General features: G+C 38.3%; 1 protein-coding gene across 1 annotated transcript in view; it reads left to right on the top strand.

Annotated features, from left to right (window-relative positions):
• mocs3 (molybdenum cofactor synthesis 3) overlaps positions 1–17439 on the top strand; it is a 58261-nt gene extending 40822 nt beyond the window's left edge. The window contains exons 8-13 of the mRNA XM_063055575.1: positions 3131–3193; positions 6085–6248; positions 7321–7368; positions 7581–7677; positions 12767–12877; positions 16824–17439. Coding sequence (XP_062911645.1) covers positions 3131–3193; positions 6085–6248; positions 7321–7368; positions 7581–7677; positions 12767–12877; positions 16824–16981 — 641 coding nt within the window. The 3' untranslated portion in view covers positions 16982–17439. The remainder of the gene's footprint in view (positions 1–3130; positions 3194–6084; positions 6249–7320; positions 7369–7580; positions 7678–12766; positions 12878–16823) is intronic.
• The last annotated feature ends 1713 nt before the right edge of the window (positions 17440–19152 follow it).

The raw sequence follows: 19152 nt of genomic DNA, 5'->3' as shown, positions 1-19152 counted from the left end.
AAGGTGAGGCCTCACCAGTGCCTCATAAAGCCTTCGCATCACATCCTTGCTCTTGTATTCTGAACCTCTTGAAATTAATGCTAACATGGCATTTGCCTTCCTCACCACCGACTCAACCTGCAAGTTAACCTTCAGAGTGCTCTGCACAAGGACTCCCAAGTCCCTCTGCATCTCAGATGTTTGGACTTTCTCCCTGTTTAGAAAATAGTCTGCACATTTATTTCTACTACCAAAGTATGATCATGCGTTTTCCAACATTGTATTTCATTTGTCACTTTCTTGCCGGTTCTCCTAATCTGTCCAAGTCCTTCTGCATCCTACCTATTTCCTCAACACTACCTGTCCCTCCATCAATCTTTGTATCATCTGCAAACTTGGCAATAAAGTCACCTATTCCATCATATCTATCATTTACATACAGCATAAAAAGAAGTGGTCCCAACACTGAGCCCTGCGGAGTACCACCAGTCACTGGCAGCCTTTTATCCTTTTATTCCCACTCGCTGCCTCCTACTCCTACCAATCAGCCAATGCTCTAACCATGTTAGTAACTTTCCTTTAATACCATGGGCTCTCAACTTGGTAAGTAGCCTCATGTATGGCACCCTGTCAAAGGCCTTCTGAAAATCCAAATGTATAACATCCACTGCATCCCCTTTATCAATCCTACTTGTAATCTCCAAAAAGAATTCCAACAGGTTCGTCAGACAGGATTTTCCCTGAAGGAAACCATGCTGACTTTGTACTATCTTGTCCTGTGCCACCAAGTACTCCCATCACCTCATCCTTAACAATTGACTCTAACATATTCCCAACCACTGAGGTCAGGCTAACTGGCATATAATTTCTTTTCTGCTGCCTTCCTCCTTTCTTAAAGAGTGGAGTGACATTTGCAATTTTCCAGTCTTCTGGCACCATGCCAGAGTCCAATGATTTCTGAAAGATCATTCCTAATGCCACCACAATCTTTCTACCTCTTTCAGAACCCTTGGGTGCAGTTCATCTCGTCTGGGTGACCTGTGTATCTTTAGATCTTTTGGCTTTTTGAACACCTTCTCTCTTGAAATAGTAACTGCACCCACTTTTCTTCCTTCACACGCTACAATATCAGGCATACTGCTAGTATATATTAGGTTATTACTAGGATGGGAGGTTTTGAAGTTGATTTTGAGTGTTATTTATTACAAATTATATATTGTGTGGGGAAGGTATTTAACCAAAATTTTATTGTGTTGTTCATGGGTTAGAGAAGTTTTGGAGCACTTATTCCATTATAGAAATGTAGAAGTTTAGATGAGCATCAGCCTTAAACTTCAGTTCAAAAATAAATCATTAATTACATGTGCTGTACTCCCAGAAAGCCTTCATAGGTTAAATATTATAGTCCAAGAACAACAATGTTCAAAGTGTCAAAGTTGCACTTTAATACAAGAGCAATTGTTTGGTTACAAAATGAAACTACATTTACTTTTCACACTGTCAAGTTAAGATTTTTAAACAGAACATCCCTATTATTCCCTTCTAATCGTTAGCTCAAGCTGAAAAACTTCCATTACTTTTGCAATAATTTGTTTTTCTTTTAAAATATCTATTAATTTTTTGATGTATTTGAAGAATACATTGAGACAGTGTAACAAAGCAACAGGTTTGTGTTACACCATTCATAATACAATCACATTTTTCTTTTCAGGGTGTACAATCATTTGTGAATTGTTATGCATCTTGTGAAATGGCAATTTAGTAAGACAATATTTGAATTTCTTACCTACCATGTCTATTGAACAATGACTTGTCTTCTAAATATGTTGTGCCTCTACTTGATAGACTTGGGTTTTACCAGGAGGCTGACCCCTCATCTGGATGAATACAGTTCCAAAATATTTAGGAAATTAAACTCCAAGGCATCCATCCTCTCCCTTGAATGTTAGCATCCTTCAACACTTCTAAAATGTGACTGAAGTTTGCTATACTGTGCCTTGTGTAAGATGTTAGAAATTTATAGTGTAGGAGTGTGTCAAGGCTTCAACCTCGCCTTCCAAATCCGTGGTCTCTTTCACTGCAAAAATAGGAACACCATCTCCCATCAAAATCCACTCACATACCATCCTTAACTGGTATTCTTTCATGTTTACTGTGTCAAATCTGTAATTTCTTACCTAATTCCATCTTTATTTGTGGATTACACAGGTCAGGAATATGTCTCACCGCAGCCTATCAAATTTTCAAGTGCATAATGTGAAAGTGCTCCATTGTAGGAGGTGTTTTCCTTCAGCTGGCACACCAGCTTTTGAACTCTGAGCTAAGGATAAAAGATCCCAAGAAACAGTTTTGAAGACTGGAGAAATTATTGGCAATGCTCTGTTCAGTATGTCTCCTTTGACGAGAATCACTGAAATATTATCTGGTCATTTTCACGTTGATGACCAAGTTTTTGTGAAACTCGATGAACAATTTGGTTACTAAGTTTCATATTCAATGATAACTTATCGGCAGTAATTGCTTTAGATCTCTGAATACATTGTAAAGAACCATGTACACTCAGTGGCCACATCATTTGGTACAGGAGTGGAACCCCGTGTGGCCTTCTGCTGTTGTAGCCCATCCACTGCATCCACAAGCTTAGACATGTTTTGCATTCAGAGATGCTCTTTTGCACACCACTGTTGTAATGTATGGTTATGAGTTATTGCTGGAACCAATCTGGTCATTTTCCTCTGACCTGTCATTAATGAGGTGCTTTTGCCCTCAGAACTGCCGCCCACTGGATGTTTTTTGTTATATCACACTATTCTCTATAAACTCTGGAGACTGTTAGGTATGAAAATCCCAGGAAATCAGTAATTTCTGAGATATTCAAACCACCCCATCTGGCAGCAACAATCATTCCATGGTCAAAGTCACTTAGATCACATTTCTTCTCTATTTTGATGTTTGGTCTGAACAACAACGGAACCTCTTGATCATGTTTGAATGTTTTTATGTCTTGAGGTGCTATCATATGATTGGCTGATTAGGTGTTTGCATTTAACAAGCAGGAGTACAGGTTTCCTCAGTAAAATGACTACTGAGTGTATATGTGAGTCTCGCTCTTCCAGGAATAATTAAGTGTAAACTTATTTTTCTTTTTCAGTGCCTGGAATTCTGGGATGCATTCAGGCCCTGGAGGTTTTGAAGATTGCATCAGGAATAGGACGTATCTTTTTATATTATTATTTATCTTTTTGATTTTATTATTGAGAAACTTGCGCCAAATGTTAGCTGCCCAGTTGCAAGTCAAAGTATTTCTGTACATTGGGAGACTCAAGTAAATGACAGCTGGTAAACTGAAAATGCTGTTAGTAGTCTTGATGGATTGCAAATAAATTTTAATTGAGCTTGAAAATTCAGTATTGTAAGTTAAATTGCAGTGAGAATACAAGAGCCGACAAGAGGATGAGCTAGGACAATGTTGTCACCATGTGGCAGTTATCAGCTTTTGGCTGTCACTCTGTTTAGCTTTGGTAATTGGTTTATTATTGTCACATGTATTAAGATGCAGTGAAACGCTTTGATATATGTTATTTAGACAGTTATTGAGTACATCACTACATCGAGGCAGTACAGAGGGAAAAACAATGACAGAATGGCAGAATCCTTAAAGGCTAGATGTAAAGTGGGATGTTATACTCCCGGTCCATAGTTCCCTGAAAGTGATGCACAACTCAATAAGATGGCAGAAGAGCTCTATGGCATGCTTGTCTTTATTCGTTGAAGCACTGAGTTCAAGAGTCAAATATTATGTTGCGGCTTTTTAACATTCTGGTGAGGAAGCATCTCGAGTATTGCATGCAGCTCTGGTTACCCTGTTATAGGAAGGATTTGGAAGCCATGGAGAGTGTGCAGAAGAGATTTGCCAAGATGCTGCCTGCATTAGAGGCTAGGTGCTGTAGGGAGAGGTTGGTCAAACCAGGGTTGTTTTCTCTGGAGTCACGGAGGCTGAGGGGAGACCTGATAACAGTATATCAAATTGTGAGGGCATTGGTGGAGTAGAGAGCCAGTGTTTATTCCCTGGGTCGAAATGTCTAATATGCATGTAAAGCGAGAGGGTTGTGGTGTTTTTTTAATCTCACAGACTTCTGGATGCCTGGAATGTGCTGCTAGGGGTCATGATGGAGACATTGAAAAGGTTCTGGCTATGCAGGGTATGAACTATGTGCAGACAATAGGGATTAGGTGCATTAGCTTAATTAGTTTGGCACTACATGGACCAAAATCCTGTTCTTGTGCTGTAGGATATTGTATTACAGTTACAGAGATACTGCAATACAGATAGTGAAATGATAAGGGCCATAATAGGACCATAAAACAGCAGAATTAGGCCATTTGGCCCATTGAGTCTGCTCTACTATTCCATCGTGGCTGATTTATTATCTCTCTCAACCCCGTTCTCTTCCTTTCTCCCTGTAATGTTTGACATCCCTACTAACCAGAACCTATCGATCTCCACTTTAAATATACCCAGTGACTTGGCCTCCACAGTCATCCGTAACAATGAATTCCACAGATTCACTGTCCTCTGGCTAAAGAAATTCCTTCTCATTTCTGTTCTAAAGGGAAGTCCTTCAATTCTGAGGCTGTGCCCTCTGGTCTTAGATTTCTCCACTACAGGAAACATCCTCTCCATCCACTCGGCCTTTCGATATTCGATAATGAAGTAGATTGAGAGATCAAGGGTTCTTTACCGGAGGTCCATTAAAGTGCTTAAAACACTAATATTTTGAGAAGGAGGATTTAACAACTTACTGATTTTTGTTTCTTAAATTCGTCACTTCTTCCTATTCTCTTTCCAGGGTGAATCTAATCATTTTTTTAAAAAGCTGTCAATCATTAATCTTGTTACATTTGTGTCAAGTCTTTGGAATTGCGATAACAACAAAATATTACAGATGTAAGAAAGATCATGAAAAAGAAACAAAATTATAGAAGTGCTCTTGACATATCAGGCAGTACTGGTGGAGCCAAGAACATAATAGATCTTTCAATTGTGAGCTTGAATGACTCCAAAGGATACTTCAGTCAACAGTAACTTTTTTCATAATCTCTCCTCATTTCTCCTGATTCATTGCTGCCACATAAATATAATCTTTAACCATGTTACCAATTGGCCATTAATGCAAATCGCCCTGTATTCTTTTATAGTTAACTAATAAATGCAAGAAGATGAGGTAAGATCAAGTAAGGCATAAAGGCTAATAAAAAATGCAAGTTCTGCCTCTGATGTTTGAAAGATTTAAATTTCTGTCAACAATTGAGGTATGCAGTATTTTAAAGTGGTTAGCATAGAGAACCCAGGATTTCCTTGAGAATGCAGGATGTCTATGGGTGAATACACTTTGAAAATCTTTCAGTTCCACCTGCTGAGGTCTATTGAGTTAACATTTATGCTTTGTATTTCTCTACTTTTATCCCCTCTTGGGCACAGCCATTGTCTGGCTAAGTGGTTTGGATGCATTGTGAGCCAAATCTATATTCTGCAGATCTCGACTAGCAGCAACTGCACGTGATACTATTCTTGTGTGGATTTGATTAAAATGAAAGATGTTAATGCTAAGGAAGAGAATGCCTTCAAAATTGATAAGCTGTAGGTTAAGAATAGCATATCATGCAGTGAGGCTTTTATCATACAATCGTGTACCATTCCCTTTAGCAGCCACCCCAGAATATCTGAGCCAGATGGTGTATTGATGTAAAATTATACTAAGCTTTGTGATAGTGATCTTTGTTCACTAGCATTGAACTAGAGTGAAATGGCCTAGACAAACCATATCTAGAGTGAAAGGAAATGTCCTAGCTTGTTACCACTGCCTATACACAATGATAAAATCCTGTCGGAGGACAAAAGATTCCCCAGCAGATAAGACTTGATCTCATAAGAGCACGAGTGAATTGCTAAATCAAAATGCTTTCCTGTTTAAAAAGCTGGGAGATGTATTTGATCAGGCACCAGCTGCTTGCACAGCTGGAGCCTTTCATTAGCAATGCTAACCCACTTCCTGTGACAGAAATAAGTTTTCCTGCTATGGTCCTTAATGATAACCTCTTCAGCATCGTACAGCCAGCAGATGTTGGTATTTGATGCTCTGGAATCTCGATTTCGCACCATTAAGCTTCGACAAAAACAGCCGACGTGTGCAGTATGCAGTGAGAATCCAGCAGTGAAGGATTTGATCGATTATGAGATATTCTGTGGCTCAGCAGCCACCGATCAGGTCAAGAGCACTGCTTTGTTAGATCACAGTGAATTGAGTTTAAAAACATTGACTGCAGAAAGGCTCTTTGCCAGAATTATGGTTTGTTTAATAATAAGTTCGCCTGGAGATGTCAGGGGTAAGAGAGTGGTGAGTGCATGGAATGGGCTGCTGGCGAAAACGATAGGGTCTTTTAAGAGACTCCTGGGTGGCTGCATGGAGCTTAGAAACAGAAAACCTACAGCACAATACAGGCCACAAAGCTGTGCCGAACATGTCCCTACCTTAGAACTACCTAGGCTTTACCCATAGCCCTCTATTTTTCTATGAACTGTGATTAGCCACATTAATTAGAAATGATTCCGGTATACACAATGAATACAGTATACCAAATTGAAAGAAAGAGAAGCAGATTGGTATTTACTGTGGAGGGAAAGTTTGGGGCCCTTGGCATGGGCAGTGATGATTATTGTAATGGGCAGTTTCTCCACTTCCGTGTAAAGGCAGCTTGAGAGTAGGTGGTGATGACTGAAAAGCAGGCCACGTGGACGGAACGAAGAAACATAAGATTCTGAAAAGGGAAGCAGGGGTCGGAATACTTAGCAGTGACATCCCTCTGGATGTATCAGGAGTGGGGCAACAGGAACGAATAACTGTGAAAGCTGGCGTGGGGTTCATATCTTAGTTCTCAGATAGATAAGAGATGAGAGCGGGCATAGCTGAAGTTTCTCCCAACTACAGGAGAAAGAAGTCTTCAGTTTATACTGAGAATTAAAGGTGATACTGTCCCAACAGATGAGATGAAGATAAAGTAAGGATCACTTTGGGCACCTTTATCCTAAAGCACAGATATAATACTGGGTCCAGTTCACTGTTACAGCTCAGGTAATACTTTCTGTAGATAGGGCACAACCAAGCCCAGTTTTCATTGTTTCTGTTAATATGCTGTTAATGATTCACAATTAAGTTGCATTCCCTTATAGATAGCAGAGATTAATGGTCATCACTTCATGATTTATACTTAAGATGCCTAATTACTGTTTATTATTCAGATGTCTAATCATTTTCCATCATTTATGCATTGCAATTTTAGTGTAGGAAACTTAATTTGTTAACTGGAGAACAGAGAATAACCGTACAGGTAAGCTGCTTTCTATTTACTTTCATACCAAGGGTAAATTTTGCTTTATGTACACTTAACTGGAAGTGTAGTAGCTCTGTTGAATGCATGTTATATGCCTGAAAATTGAGGGTATTTTGTAATGTTGTAGTTTGTAAATCCAAATTATTCTCAAGACACTTAAGTTTCTTGGAATGCTAACTCTGTAATAATTTTTTTCTCCATGAACTTAGGAATATAAACGTCATTTGGATGAAGATATTCCTCATGTTTTGGTGGATGTTCGTCCACAGGTGGAGGTTGATATATGCCATCTACCTAACTCTATTTGTATCCTTCAATTTGTTTTTCACTTTGACTGTTATTACACTGGAGGGGGAGAATGAGCATAATTTTGTAAGCATATCTGGATCCACTGCATTCATTCTGTATTAAAAGAGGTGTGGTGCTGAGAATTTTCAGTACTGAGTCCCAATAATTCAAATCCTGGAATGAGCTAAGTGGCTGTGTGGAGCAGGAGGAGGTTGGAAGTGGTAAAAGGGTGATTGGACATAGGAGCTTTGAGTGGTGGAGGTGGTATTGGAAGGCTAGTGGTAAGTTTGTGGCTTGTTTTAGGTGGAAAGGTTACGGGTTAATGTGTGGAGTAGGGATATCTGAACGACAAAAGCGGAGGAAAAGACCATAAGACATAGGAGCAGAATTAGGCCATTCAGCTCATTGAATCTGCTGTGCTATTTCATCATGCTCATCCATTTCCTCTTAACCCCACTCTCCCACCTTCTCTCTTTGCACACCCTGACTAATCAAGAACCTGTCAACCTCCACCTTAAATGCACCCACTGACCTGGCTTCCACAGCCACTTGTCCTTCTGTTTTGAGAGTGGTCCTAGGCTCTCCCACCCAAGGAAACATCCTCTTCCCATCCACTCTATCTAGGCCTTTCAGCATTCGATGGGTTTCAATCAGATCCCCTCTCCACCCCCACCACTACCACCACCACCACCATTCTTCTAAATTGTAGCGAGTACATGCCCTGAGCTTTCAACTGCTGCTGGTGTGATAACCTTTCCATTTCTGGAAGCCTTCTCGTGAACCTCCTCTGAACGCTCTCCAATGTACTAAGGGGCCCAAAACTGCTCACAGTACTCCCATTTGATGCGTCACCAGGGTCTTGTCCAGTCTCAGCATTACATCCTTGCTTTGTTATTGAAATGAATGTTAGTGTTGCATTCATCTTCCTCACTGCCAAATTAACCTACAAATTAAGCTTTAGGGCATCCTGCACAGGGACTTCCGCATGATTTGCCCTAGTGCAGTTTCATTACAGCGGTGCACTCTGGAGACCTACTTATTCTAGGTCATTTGCAGGTTAGTAAGATGTCATTTTCTGACCCATGTAAACCTGCAAGTGTCCGGTCAAAATGTCCTGGAAATGTTTCTCATCACATCTTACTCCATGGTGAGTTCATTTTTATTTGAAGGTTATAAACTCATTTCTGCAGACCTAATTCTGAGGCCAGAGTGTTCTCTCTTTGTCATTTTTTTCTCTAGTTTCTGTTGAAAGTAAATATTAACATGACAGAGGAAAAACTGAAAAAAGGCGAAGAAGATCTATTTAATTTGGATTTCACTTCTATAAATCCTTCCAAAACTTTGCTCTCTAGCAGTGCTTTTAGATATTTCTCAGGCTGCTGATTTAAAAAGTGATTAAATAAAATATCCTTTCAGCTTTAAATCTCTGTATTCTGTTTCATCCTGTTATTGCTACTTGCATTAATCCTATATGACAATTTTATATTGCAATTTAGGCTAATTTTTTAAAAATTGTCTGATGTTAGGGATTTTAAGACTTAGGAAACAGGAACTTGTTGGGACAGCAATGCTGTTGTGAACAAGAGATTAGCTATGAGAATTCAATAATTGATGTAATCCATGTTATAAAAGATTCATTTGATTGTACAGGTTAATGCAATTGAAAATAAAAAATAGAAATAGTTATACTGTGCATAATATGCATTTTTGCAACTTTCATATTTTAAAATATAGCTGATATTTCTTTGATCTTGCAGTGATTCTTCAGCTAGTTTTCTAGTTACGCTTGCTATCATAACCAAACATCTTGCAAGCATTCTAATCTTGAAGAAAGAATTTACTGGATCTTGAAACACTAGTCTAATTCATGACTTCAAGTGATCTCAAAGAAAGAGTGTGAAGCAATATCAACTTCTAGTTCAATATTTATTGCTGCTTCCAGTAGCAGATTAAAGAGAACGGGACAATGTACATCTTTGCTGTCTCAAATATTGATCAAACCCATTTCTTCTATTTACAAATCCATTTGAAAAAGGAGTTGTCATGGCTGTTTTCTTTCAGTCTGACAAGTCTCACAGGAATACCTAACACTACTTGCCATATGTTGTCAAAAGTATGCTTAAAATTTATGAAGTTGCTGCATGTTTTTTGTTTTGTGAAATGTGTCTTAACATAAACTGTTTATCTATTATGTTTCATCTTGGCACAAAAGCAACACTATCATCGTGTATTATAAATTCTATGCATTTTTTCCTCCTTTGCAGTGTCTAAGAAAATGCTTTACTGCTGTACTCAGCTGATTCCTTTTTATTTGCTGAATTTGCTCTTGTTTCTTTTGATTGAAGTTTGGTATTATTGCTTTCCCCAGTTGTCATGTACTTGTTTCTCAAATTTCACTTGAGAGCTTTTGCATTACCTTCACAATTGTTTCTCATCTACTTGGATTAGCTAAGCAAGCAGCCCTATCATTTTACAAGCTACTAATAAAATATTTGCCTTATCTTCTAGCAAGTAACTTAAATCCTGGTTAAGCCACCATGTTCAGTGTATGGGGTCTGTCTTCCACCTATCTGAGATACTTTCAGGAGCACTGCATATGCAGGGCTTTTACCATTGTCAAAGATCCCTCCCATCCATCCCACAATCTCTTTGGACCCCCCCCCCCTTCCCTTCACTGTCAGACTGGAAGTACTGTAGCATTGAGTCAAGGACTGTCAGGATGGGGAAAAGCTTCTTCCCCAGGTTGTGAGATGACTGAACACCTTGTCACTACCCAGGTCTCACGATGTGCAGAGCCCTAGTAGCATTATACTGTTTACTTTTTAACTTGTGTCGTAAAGGCACCTGATGCTAAATGTCAATCTTCCTTTTTTTTATTATTTGTGGTATCATTACTCTGTGTATGTGAGTTATGTATTGTGTTGTGCACTTAATCCAAAGGTATGTTGTTTCATTTGGCAGTATACATACATACAGTGTAATGATAATAAAGTTGACTTTTGTTCGGGCATTCAAACTTTTCCTGTGACTTAAAACAGCATACTGGAAAAATTCACATCGGTCAGGCTAAATCTGTGGAAAGAGCAACAGAGTTGGTCTTTTGGGTTGAAGGCCATTTGTCAGAATTGAGGAGGAGAGAAAATAAGTTAGTTTTAAGTTATTGAGAAGGTGGGGATGGGACAGAAGCCATAATGGATTCCAAATTGACTCACTGGGAAGAAAGCAAATAGTTAACAAGAGTTGTAATGATTGGTATGCCATGTGCAGTGTACAGAAGTCAGTAGTCGGACCCTTGGACTTAACCATATAGGAGTTCAAGTTCAGAATGTACAAAATCTGTAAATGCTGTAAATGCTTAGCAAGTCTGCCCATATCACAGAAAAAGAAAAAGCTAGTGTTTCAGGTTCAAAGTAAAGTTTATTTTCGAAGCGCGTATATATCATCAAATACTTCCCTGGGATTCATTTTCTTGCAGGCATTCACAGTAAATACAAAGAAACACAATAGAATCATTGAAAACAGCATATAAGATGGACAAACAGCCAATAGGCAAAAGATGACAAACTATACAAATACAAAAAGAAAAAAGACAAAATAATAAATGTCAAGAACATGAGATGAAGAGATCATGGTACAGTTCAGTGTTGGGGGGGGGGGTGAAGGAACATATCCTCTCTGGTTCAAAATCCTGATAGTTGAGGGGTAATAACTGTTGCTGAATCTGTTGGTGTGAGTCATGAGACTCCTGCACCTTCCTGACGGTAGCAACGAGAAGAGAGCATGGGCTGGATGGTTGGGGTCTTTGGTGATGGATGCTGCTTTCCTGTGACAGCATTGCCGCTTTCCTGTGACAGCATTCTGTGTAAATGCACTCAATGGTAGGTTTTACCTGTGATGAACTGGGTTGTATGCAATACATTTTTGTAGGCTTATCCATTCCATTCCAGGCTGTGATGCAACCAGTCAATATAATCTCCACTGTCCATTTATAGAAGTTCGTCAAAATTTAAGATGAGCCAAATCTTTGTAATCTAAGAAAGGAGTTGTACTGCCTTGCTTTCTTCGTGTGGTGGACCCAGGACAAACCCTCTGAAATGGTAACACAGGATTTTAAAGTTGCTGACCCTCTTCACCTCTGATCCCCTGATGAGGACTGGCTCATGGACCTTTGGTTTCCTTCTCCTGCAGTCAATAATCAGCTCTTTGATTTTGCGGACATTGAATGAGAGGTGGTGGTTGTGGCATCATTCAGCCAGATTTTCATTTGCCCTCCTAAGTGCTGATTCGTCAGCGACCACAGTGGTGTCTCAGCAAACTCAAATATGGCATTGGAGCTGTGCCTAGCCTCACAGTATCAAGTTGATGACCTCTGATCAGAATAGGTAAACAACCCCACTCTGATGAAGAGTCTTTTGACTTGAAACAATAGCACACTTTCTCTTCCACAGCTGAGTATTTCCAGCATTTTCTGTTTTTAGCATCTGCAGTTTTATTGATTTTCAAAATAACATTCCTGCTTTTGTATTTTATGCTTCTGGTAATGAAACATGGGAATCCCACACACTTCAATAAACACTCTGATTATGTCTCAGTGACGTTACGTAGTTATGTAAGTCTTCATGTGGTTGTCTCTGCTCATACACACTCTTTAGAATGCTTCTGTCAAAGTGGGTCACTTTGCTTGGGTTTTTCATGTGTTTTGTCAGTCCATTTTCATTGTTTCCTAGATTATGACTTTCCTCTTCACTGTTTGCAATACCATCCTGCTTCATAGCATCAGCAAATTTGGAAATTTTAATCATGTATGCTCATAACTGAGTCATTAAGTATATATTGAAGAAAGTGGTAGTCCCTGCATTGACCCCCAATTGCTCCATTGTTGTATTTGTCTGGAATAATAACAACTTACCGCTACTGCCTATCCCTCGTGTCCCTAGTCATTAGCCCAGGATTCTGGATTACTGGTTCAGTAAATTAACCACTGTACCACCCTCCCAGCTAGACATCTATGGTATTCTCTTCTTATTTGTAATTATTTTGGTTTAGTGATTCATGATTTTGTTTCAGATTGAAGGCCTTCAGTATTGTTTCTTATCCAGCATGTCAGATATTCCATTGGCTGAATTAGAGGAAAAGCGTGCAGAATACATGAAAGTTTTACAAAATAACATCAACACAAAGAAACCTAAAACAGATGCTGACGAAGACACATTCCCAGGTACATTTTTATCACATGGCTCATATACATTGTTGAAATTGTGATGATCTTTTGCAGCTACTATTTTTTTTTGAAAAAACGATCTTAAAGCACTTTGGCACAGTTCTCTCACAGCTGCAGACACAGATTCAGTCATGACCTCGTGTGCTGTCTGGGTGGCGTTTGCAGGTTCTCACTGTCAGGTGTGATGATTAGTGTAACATTGTTAAAAGTTCAGCAATGGTCTTATTACACGGTATAATAGGCACAGAGGCTGCCTTTATTTCTTAATATTCAAGTCAAGTGAAATGGAAAAATCTGGGGTGTAGACAATATTCTTAAAGGTGAGTTTACGTATTTGGGCAAATGTGATTATAGATTAATACAAAGTCTAGGGTACAGAATATTTTTCAAGGAACTGATTATCCAGTGTTACAATTTTCATTTACAAAATGCCTTTTTGCCAATTAGTTACTACCGATGTGAAGTGACTGTTTTGTAGGTGAATGCATCAGTTTTTTTGTGTGGCAGGCCTCACAAATATGATAGGTAATTTGGTGAAGGGTGGAGAGCAGTGTTGTTACTGAAATAAAATTAACCACTGGGCATTTCAGGGAAAGCAGCTGAAAAACTGTAAAGGATATGGTAAATCTCAATTAGCGTTATTACCAGGATTGGGGTATTATTGCTGTGCGGTTGAAACGTATTGTTAGATGATTTTATAGAAATCTTTAAATCTTAAGTTTTGTGGGGAACTAGTGAAGATTATTTCCAATAATTTGGAAAAAATGTGTTGAAGCACAGTCTTGGAATTTTCATTATTAGGAGAAAGTTGTGATAAATGCATTTACTGCAGTGCAGCAGAAAAGAAATGCTCTGTAATTTGAAATAACATTGCATGTAAAAGCATGATATAAGAACATTTAAAAAGCAAGATTTGTGTATTAGTTACACATCTATTATCACTTTGCAAAGACTAGTAATTAATCTATATTGCGTACTTTTGATATTCACAGTGGTACAAATGCCTATAAAATATTTGTCTTCTGTTAAGTTCCTATCCACTGTTTAAGAATTTGTTTCAAAAAAAACTTTACAGTGACTTGCTGGAGCAGTGACGGGGGACGGCATGACTGACTTGAGAGTGAAAACAGCACTTCAATGGATAAGCCAATAAAAAACTCTCATAGCTTTATGGCAAGAACTACGGAGAATATAAATGGAAAACTGATTTAAAATGTAACACCACAGCACAGTTGTAACACCATGTGCAAGAATGATTTATTTATTTATTAAGCTATAGCACGGAATAGCTTCTTCTGGCCCTTTGAGCCTCACCTCTCAGCAATTCCCCCAATTTAACCCTAGCTTAACCACAGGACAATTTACAATGACCAAGCAACCTACTAACCGGTACGTCTTCGGACTGTGAGAGGAAACCGGAGCACCTGGAGGAAACCCATGTGGTCACAGGGGGAACGTGCAAACTCTTTACAGGCAGTGGTGGGAAATGAACCGGTTTTTAGTCCACTAGATAAGATTTAAATGCTATGTATGCTGCGGCTGATAACAGTAGAACTCCTTTGGGTATGTAGTACCCACTTCAACAATTAATAGCAGAACCATAACAACTTTGAAAGCTTTTTCTCTGAGATGGGTATTTCATTCTATTATACATAGAGGTCAGTGCAATCATTTACAAGCGTTTCAGTGTAAGTGCTCTTTTTGTATAACATTATAGTACAGTGTTTTTTGAATAAACAGAACACTTCTGTTGAGTAACCTATGGGTAACCTGAGCATTAAAATTGATTAAATTAACATTAAACTCTGTGGCTAAATACTTACTTGATCAGAATGAATGGGTTGATAATTTGAATTCTGAAAGAAAGAACTGAGAGAAAGCAAAATTGTAACATGTACTAATTTACTACAGATCCGTCAGTGCCAAAGTTTTATTTTCATAAAATGAAATGCTTTTCTACAACAGGCAAAAATGTCCATGTTAATTTGCAAATATATAGTCAATAGAGTACCACAGCACAGCAATAGAAACTTCAGCCCATCTAGTCTGTGCTAGCCTGATTCCATATCACCATACCTGGAGCAAAGAGTAACATACTTTAAACAGTGCGGGAAACCCATTGTGAAACTGTATTAAACATGGGACTGTATTTGCTACATCTTATTTTACAAAATTGTGTGGAACTACGTAACAGCACAGAAAATATTACAGCAGAGTTTAAATATTTCTGGAATTTGATCATGTCTCAGGGGAAACTACCTCGTTCATCAGAAACATTGTCACATTGGAGCATTGTTTGCCAAGTGATTATTCATTTACCAACCACACATCACCAAATCTCAGTTGTAAGTCATGGAAACATGTAGATACTGAAAGGCTGTTTCCTCTAACCCCGAGACTATAAATCTTGAGGGCCTAGTTTCAGGAAAAAGATCAAAAAATTCACAAGAGATAACTCTTAATGTTGTTCACATATTGCAAATGGAGGGGCTTTGCCTCCATGTAGTGGTGGCACAGCTGTCGGCTCCCTGACCCTCCCCTTGATATTTTGGCGCCTTTTGTCCTTCCCTAATACGAATTTTCCACTTTCTTTGTTGCTTAAGATCTGAGGCTGAACAATTTAAATTTAAAAACTTGGCAGCCTTAATGAGCCTGAGCTGAACACTTTATCTAGTGCCCATTTCATTAGCAAGCCTGGCTACATACAACTCTGAAATATCACCTGTCTCTTTCACTATCAATTCCTTGATCTTCTGGTAATTGCCCACCCCTCCCTTCACGATTTTCCCCCATTCCCGTTTCCCTCTCTCACCTTGTCTCCTCACCAGCCCATCACCTCCCTCAGGTGCTCCTCCCCCTTCCCTTTCTTCCAGCATCTGCCAATTTTCTCCTATCTCTTTCATGACCTTAGTTGCTTAAATGCCAGCTTCACTTTTTCCAATGCTTGTCTTGTTGGCCCACCGCCTACGTTGGCTTTAGCTCATCTAGTACCTTATGCCTATATCCAGAGTACGGTTGCCTAATTATTAAATTATTGGACAAGTAACCACTCCTGCTTTAATTCATTCCTTGAAACCTACCTCTGAGCTTTTTGCCCATGTCCAACTTTCCCTGTGGCCCCACAGAAACGGTTGTCTGATGTTGCTTCACTGAAAGATCTTGGGGTACTAAATAAACATATCTTCTACGGGCTGCTGGTTCATTGCAATTCTGTGGTATTTGTAAGTGTTGCACAGTAGCATAGTGGTTACCATTATACTATTACAGCACCAGCAGTCATTGTCCAATTCCCTCTGCTGTTTTTAAGGAAATTATCTATTTTCCCCATAACCACATGGATTTCCTTCGGGTTCTCAAGTTTCCTCCCACATTTCAAAGACATGTGGGTTAGGATTCTGAAGTTGTGGGCATGCTGTGTTGGTGCCAGAAGCATGGCGATATTTGTGGGCTGCCCCCGCCACACATTCAGATGTTGTTGGTTGTTGATGCATTTCATTGTATGTTTTGGGTTTTTTTGGTGTTCATGTGACAAATAAACTAACCTTTAAATCTTTTTTATCTTGGGTAAATCAGTTTTGAATTTTCATCACCAGAGGGGGCTCTCGACTTATCTTTTAGTTGGATTTTCATCCTGCTGGGAAGGAACACCAGCAGCACAGTAAAACGGAGAAAACATCTATTATTTTCTTAAATACAACATAACATCAATACTATATTTTCAGAAAATTGTTGAAACTTGTTCTTCCCAGAAAGGGTTGCTGGTTCATTGCAAATTCTGTGGTAAATGCAACAGTGCTCAATTTTACTCCTGACGATAATAGAGTGGTTTGTTTCAAATTATGCATCCTAAATCTTGATTAATGACTCGAGTGACTCTAATCATTTGCAAGAATGATACAACAGGTGAAACAGTCTAATTTTTTTTCTTTTTCTCCACCTCTAGTCTATGTTATCTGTAAACAAGGAAATGATTCACAGAAGGCTGTAAAAATCCTGCAGGAGATGTTCAGCAACGAGCTCTGCTCATTGTCAGTGAAGGATATTCAGGGTGGATTAATGGCCTGGTCGCAAATGATTGATCCAGCCTTCCCACAGTATTGATTGCTGGGAAGAGGCGGGGAGGGAGAGAAATCATGTAACTTTGTTTTCAAAATTACTGCCTTAAGTATACTAATTTTTCAATGTGCTGCATATGGTTGTATTTCAATAAATACGTGTGGAAAAGTATACTGTTTGGAAAGCTCTGACTGGAAAGAGAACTTGCACAGTATTTAAGTGCAAATGTTAGCAGTCAAGACCAGGTAATGTGACTTCTAATTTTGTATTGCATACATTTGAACTGCTTCCGAAGGCACAAAACAATTAGTAACTAAATACAAGTACATGGGAACTCTGACTATTGTGCCAATTCATTTTATTAAGTGCCTTTTGTTATGGATACTGTGCTACTAAATTAATAATCATGGTATATTATGAAAACTAAAAGGTTAGCTGTTGAGTGGCAATTGATAATGATATCATGGACAAATGAGACAAATAATCCGTGTGGTAATTCTGGCAAGAGAGATTTGTTATCTGATGCATTTAGCAATCATGAGTAAATGTATGGCAGTTCTGATACTGCGAGAGTTAATGTAACAATCTGTTTTCAGATTTTAGCAATTGGTCATTTTAATGGCTATTTATCTCAGTGAATAATCTAAGTGCTGTTTCTTGTATCCTATAAAATCAAGGTAATTGAATCATTAATGCTAGCAATGACACTATTCACTTAGTATTTTTTCTTTCAAATTTTTTTCAGTGTTTCAATTACCCAGTTACACGGAACGACATTTTTGTTTAAATTTGCACACTTTTAGCATATTTAAATGAAGAAATGATATCTTTTTATCACACTAGCAAAGTCACTTTAAAGGTACATTCAACTCTTTCTGACGGAGGGATCATTTTGAAACCCACTGAAAGTTGAAATACTTTTTACTGCTGACCGTGGATCTCATTCCTGCTATATATGATTGACACCAGATTAATAACATTTGGAAATCAGTTGTAGCATTTTTTCTGGTATGAATGGTGGATGCAGCCTGATGTAATACAATTTATCAAGTTACCTTACAACACCTAATGACTTCCCCACGTACATCTCCAGAAAATGCTATTATTTTGCAGAAAAAATTCCATCTATATTATCTGTATAAAAAAATACATTTTATCACTCAAATCTTTGAGTCTTATCACTAGTGGTTTTGGAAATTAAAATAACATTATAGACATTAACCACAAGATAAAATCAATCTTTGTTTTGCTTTCAGCTTTCTACAAGAAAGTACATGTTAATTTTTAAATTATTTTAATTGAAAAGGATCAAGTTAAGTTTTCAAGCACAGTACTACACAGATCTACTTCAAGTGCCTCTTCCTTCATTTTCCATCCTAAGGTTCTTTCAGTTCTGGGCATCACCCTGAAACAACATCTGTGATATTGACATTATCCACAAACATTGTAGATTTCCAATACATTATTTCAGATTTTGTGTTTGAAATATTTTTGTATTTGCTTGTGTTTAAAAAAAAACAATAGACACTCTATATGGTGCAACCTCACAAACAGTGAATTTTATGAAAAATAGCCACGGTTTTAATTTTGGAGGTAAAGTAAACCAATTCACATCTCCTTGCTTTTCAAAATGTAACCATAATGTGTTATCAGTCTTCAGCAATCAGTCAAAGGATTGTACCTGTTCAGAGCTGTGCTCTGTCAGTCAGAGAAAATCAACATGCTGAAACATGCTTTTTATATTTTCTAATTCTGTAGAATCTTTTTTCCCTATGCTTCCAATTTTCTCGTAAGAGGTTTAATTTCCAAGCAAGAGATAGGAACTTGTTGTTGTTACATTGTCTTGATTACTTATAGTGTTTTAGGTCATAGGTTAAGGGTGAAATTTTTAAGGGGAACCTGAGGGGGAGCTTCCTCACTCTGAGTGTGTTATGGACGTGGAACGAGCTGCCAGTGGAAGGGCGAAATACAACATTAGGAGAAGTTTGGATAAGTACGTGGATGGGAGGGGTATGGAGAACCACGGTTCAGGTGTGAGTTTGACTGCAAAATAACAGTTCAGAGTTGACCAGATGGACAAAGGTTCTGTTTCTGGACTGCAGTGCTCTATGACTGTATTAGGTTAAATTGTACATATTTATGATATCAGTTATTAATATTACATTTTTAAATGCTTCAGACAACTAATCACTGTGTTTCAAATTGGAATGAAGATG

The sequence above is a fragment of the Mobula hypostoma genome, chromosome 8 (genome assembly GCF_963921235.1).
Source record: "Mobula hypostoma chromosome 8, sMobHyp1.1, whole genome shotgun sequence".
Lineage (NCBI taxonomy): Eukaryota > Metazoa > Chordata > Chondrichthyes > Myliobatiformes > Myliobatidae > Mobula > Mobula hypostoma.
This window is presented reverse-complemented; position numbering and strand designations above follow the sequence as displayed.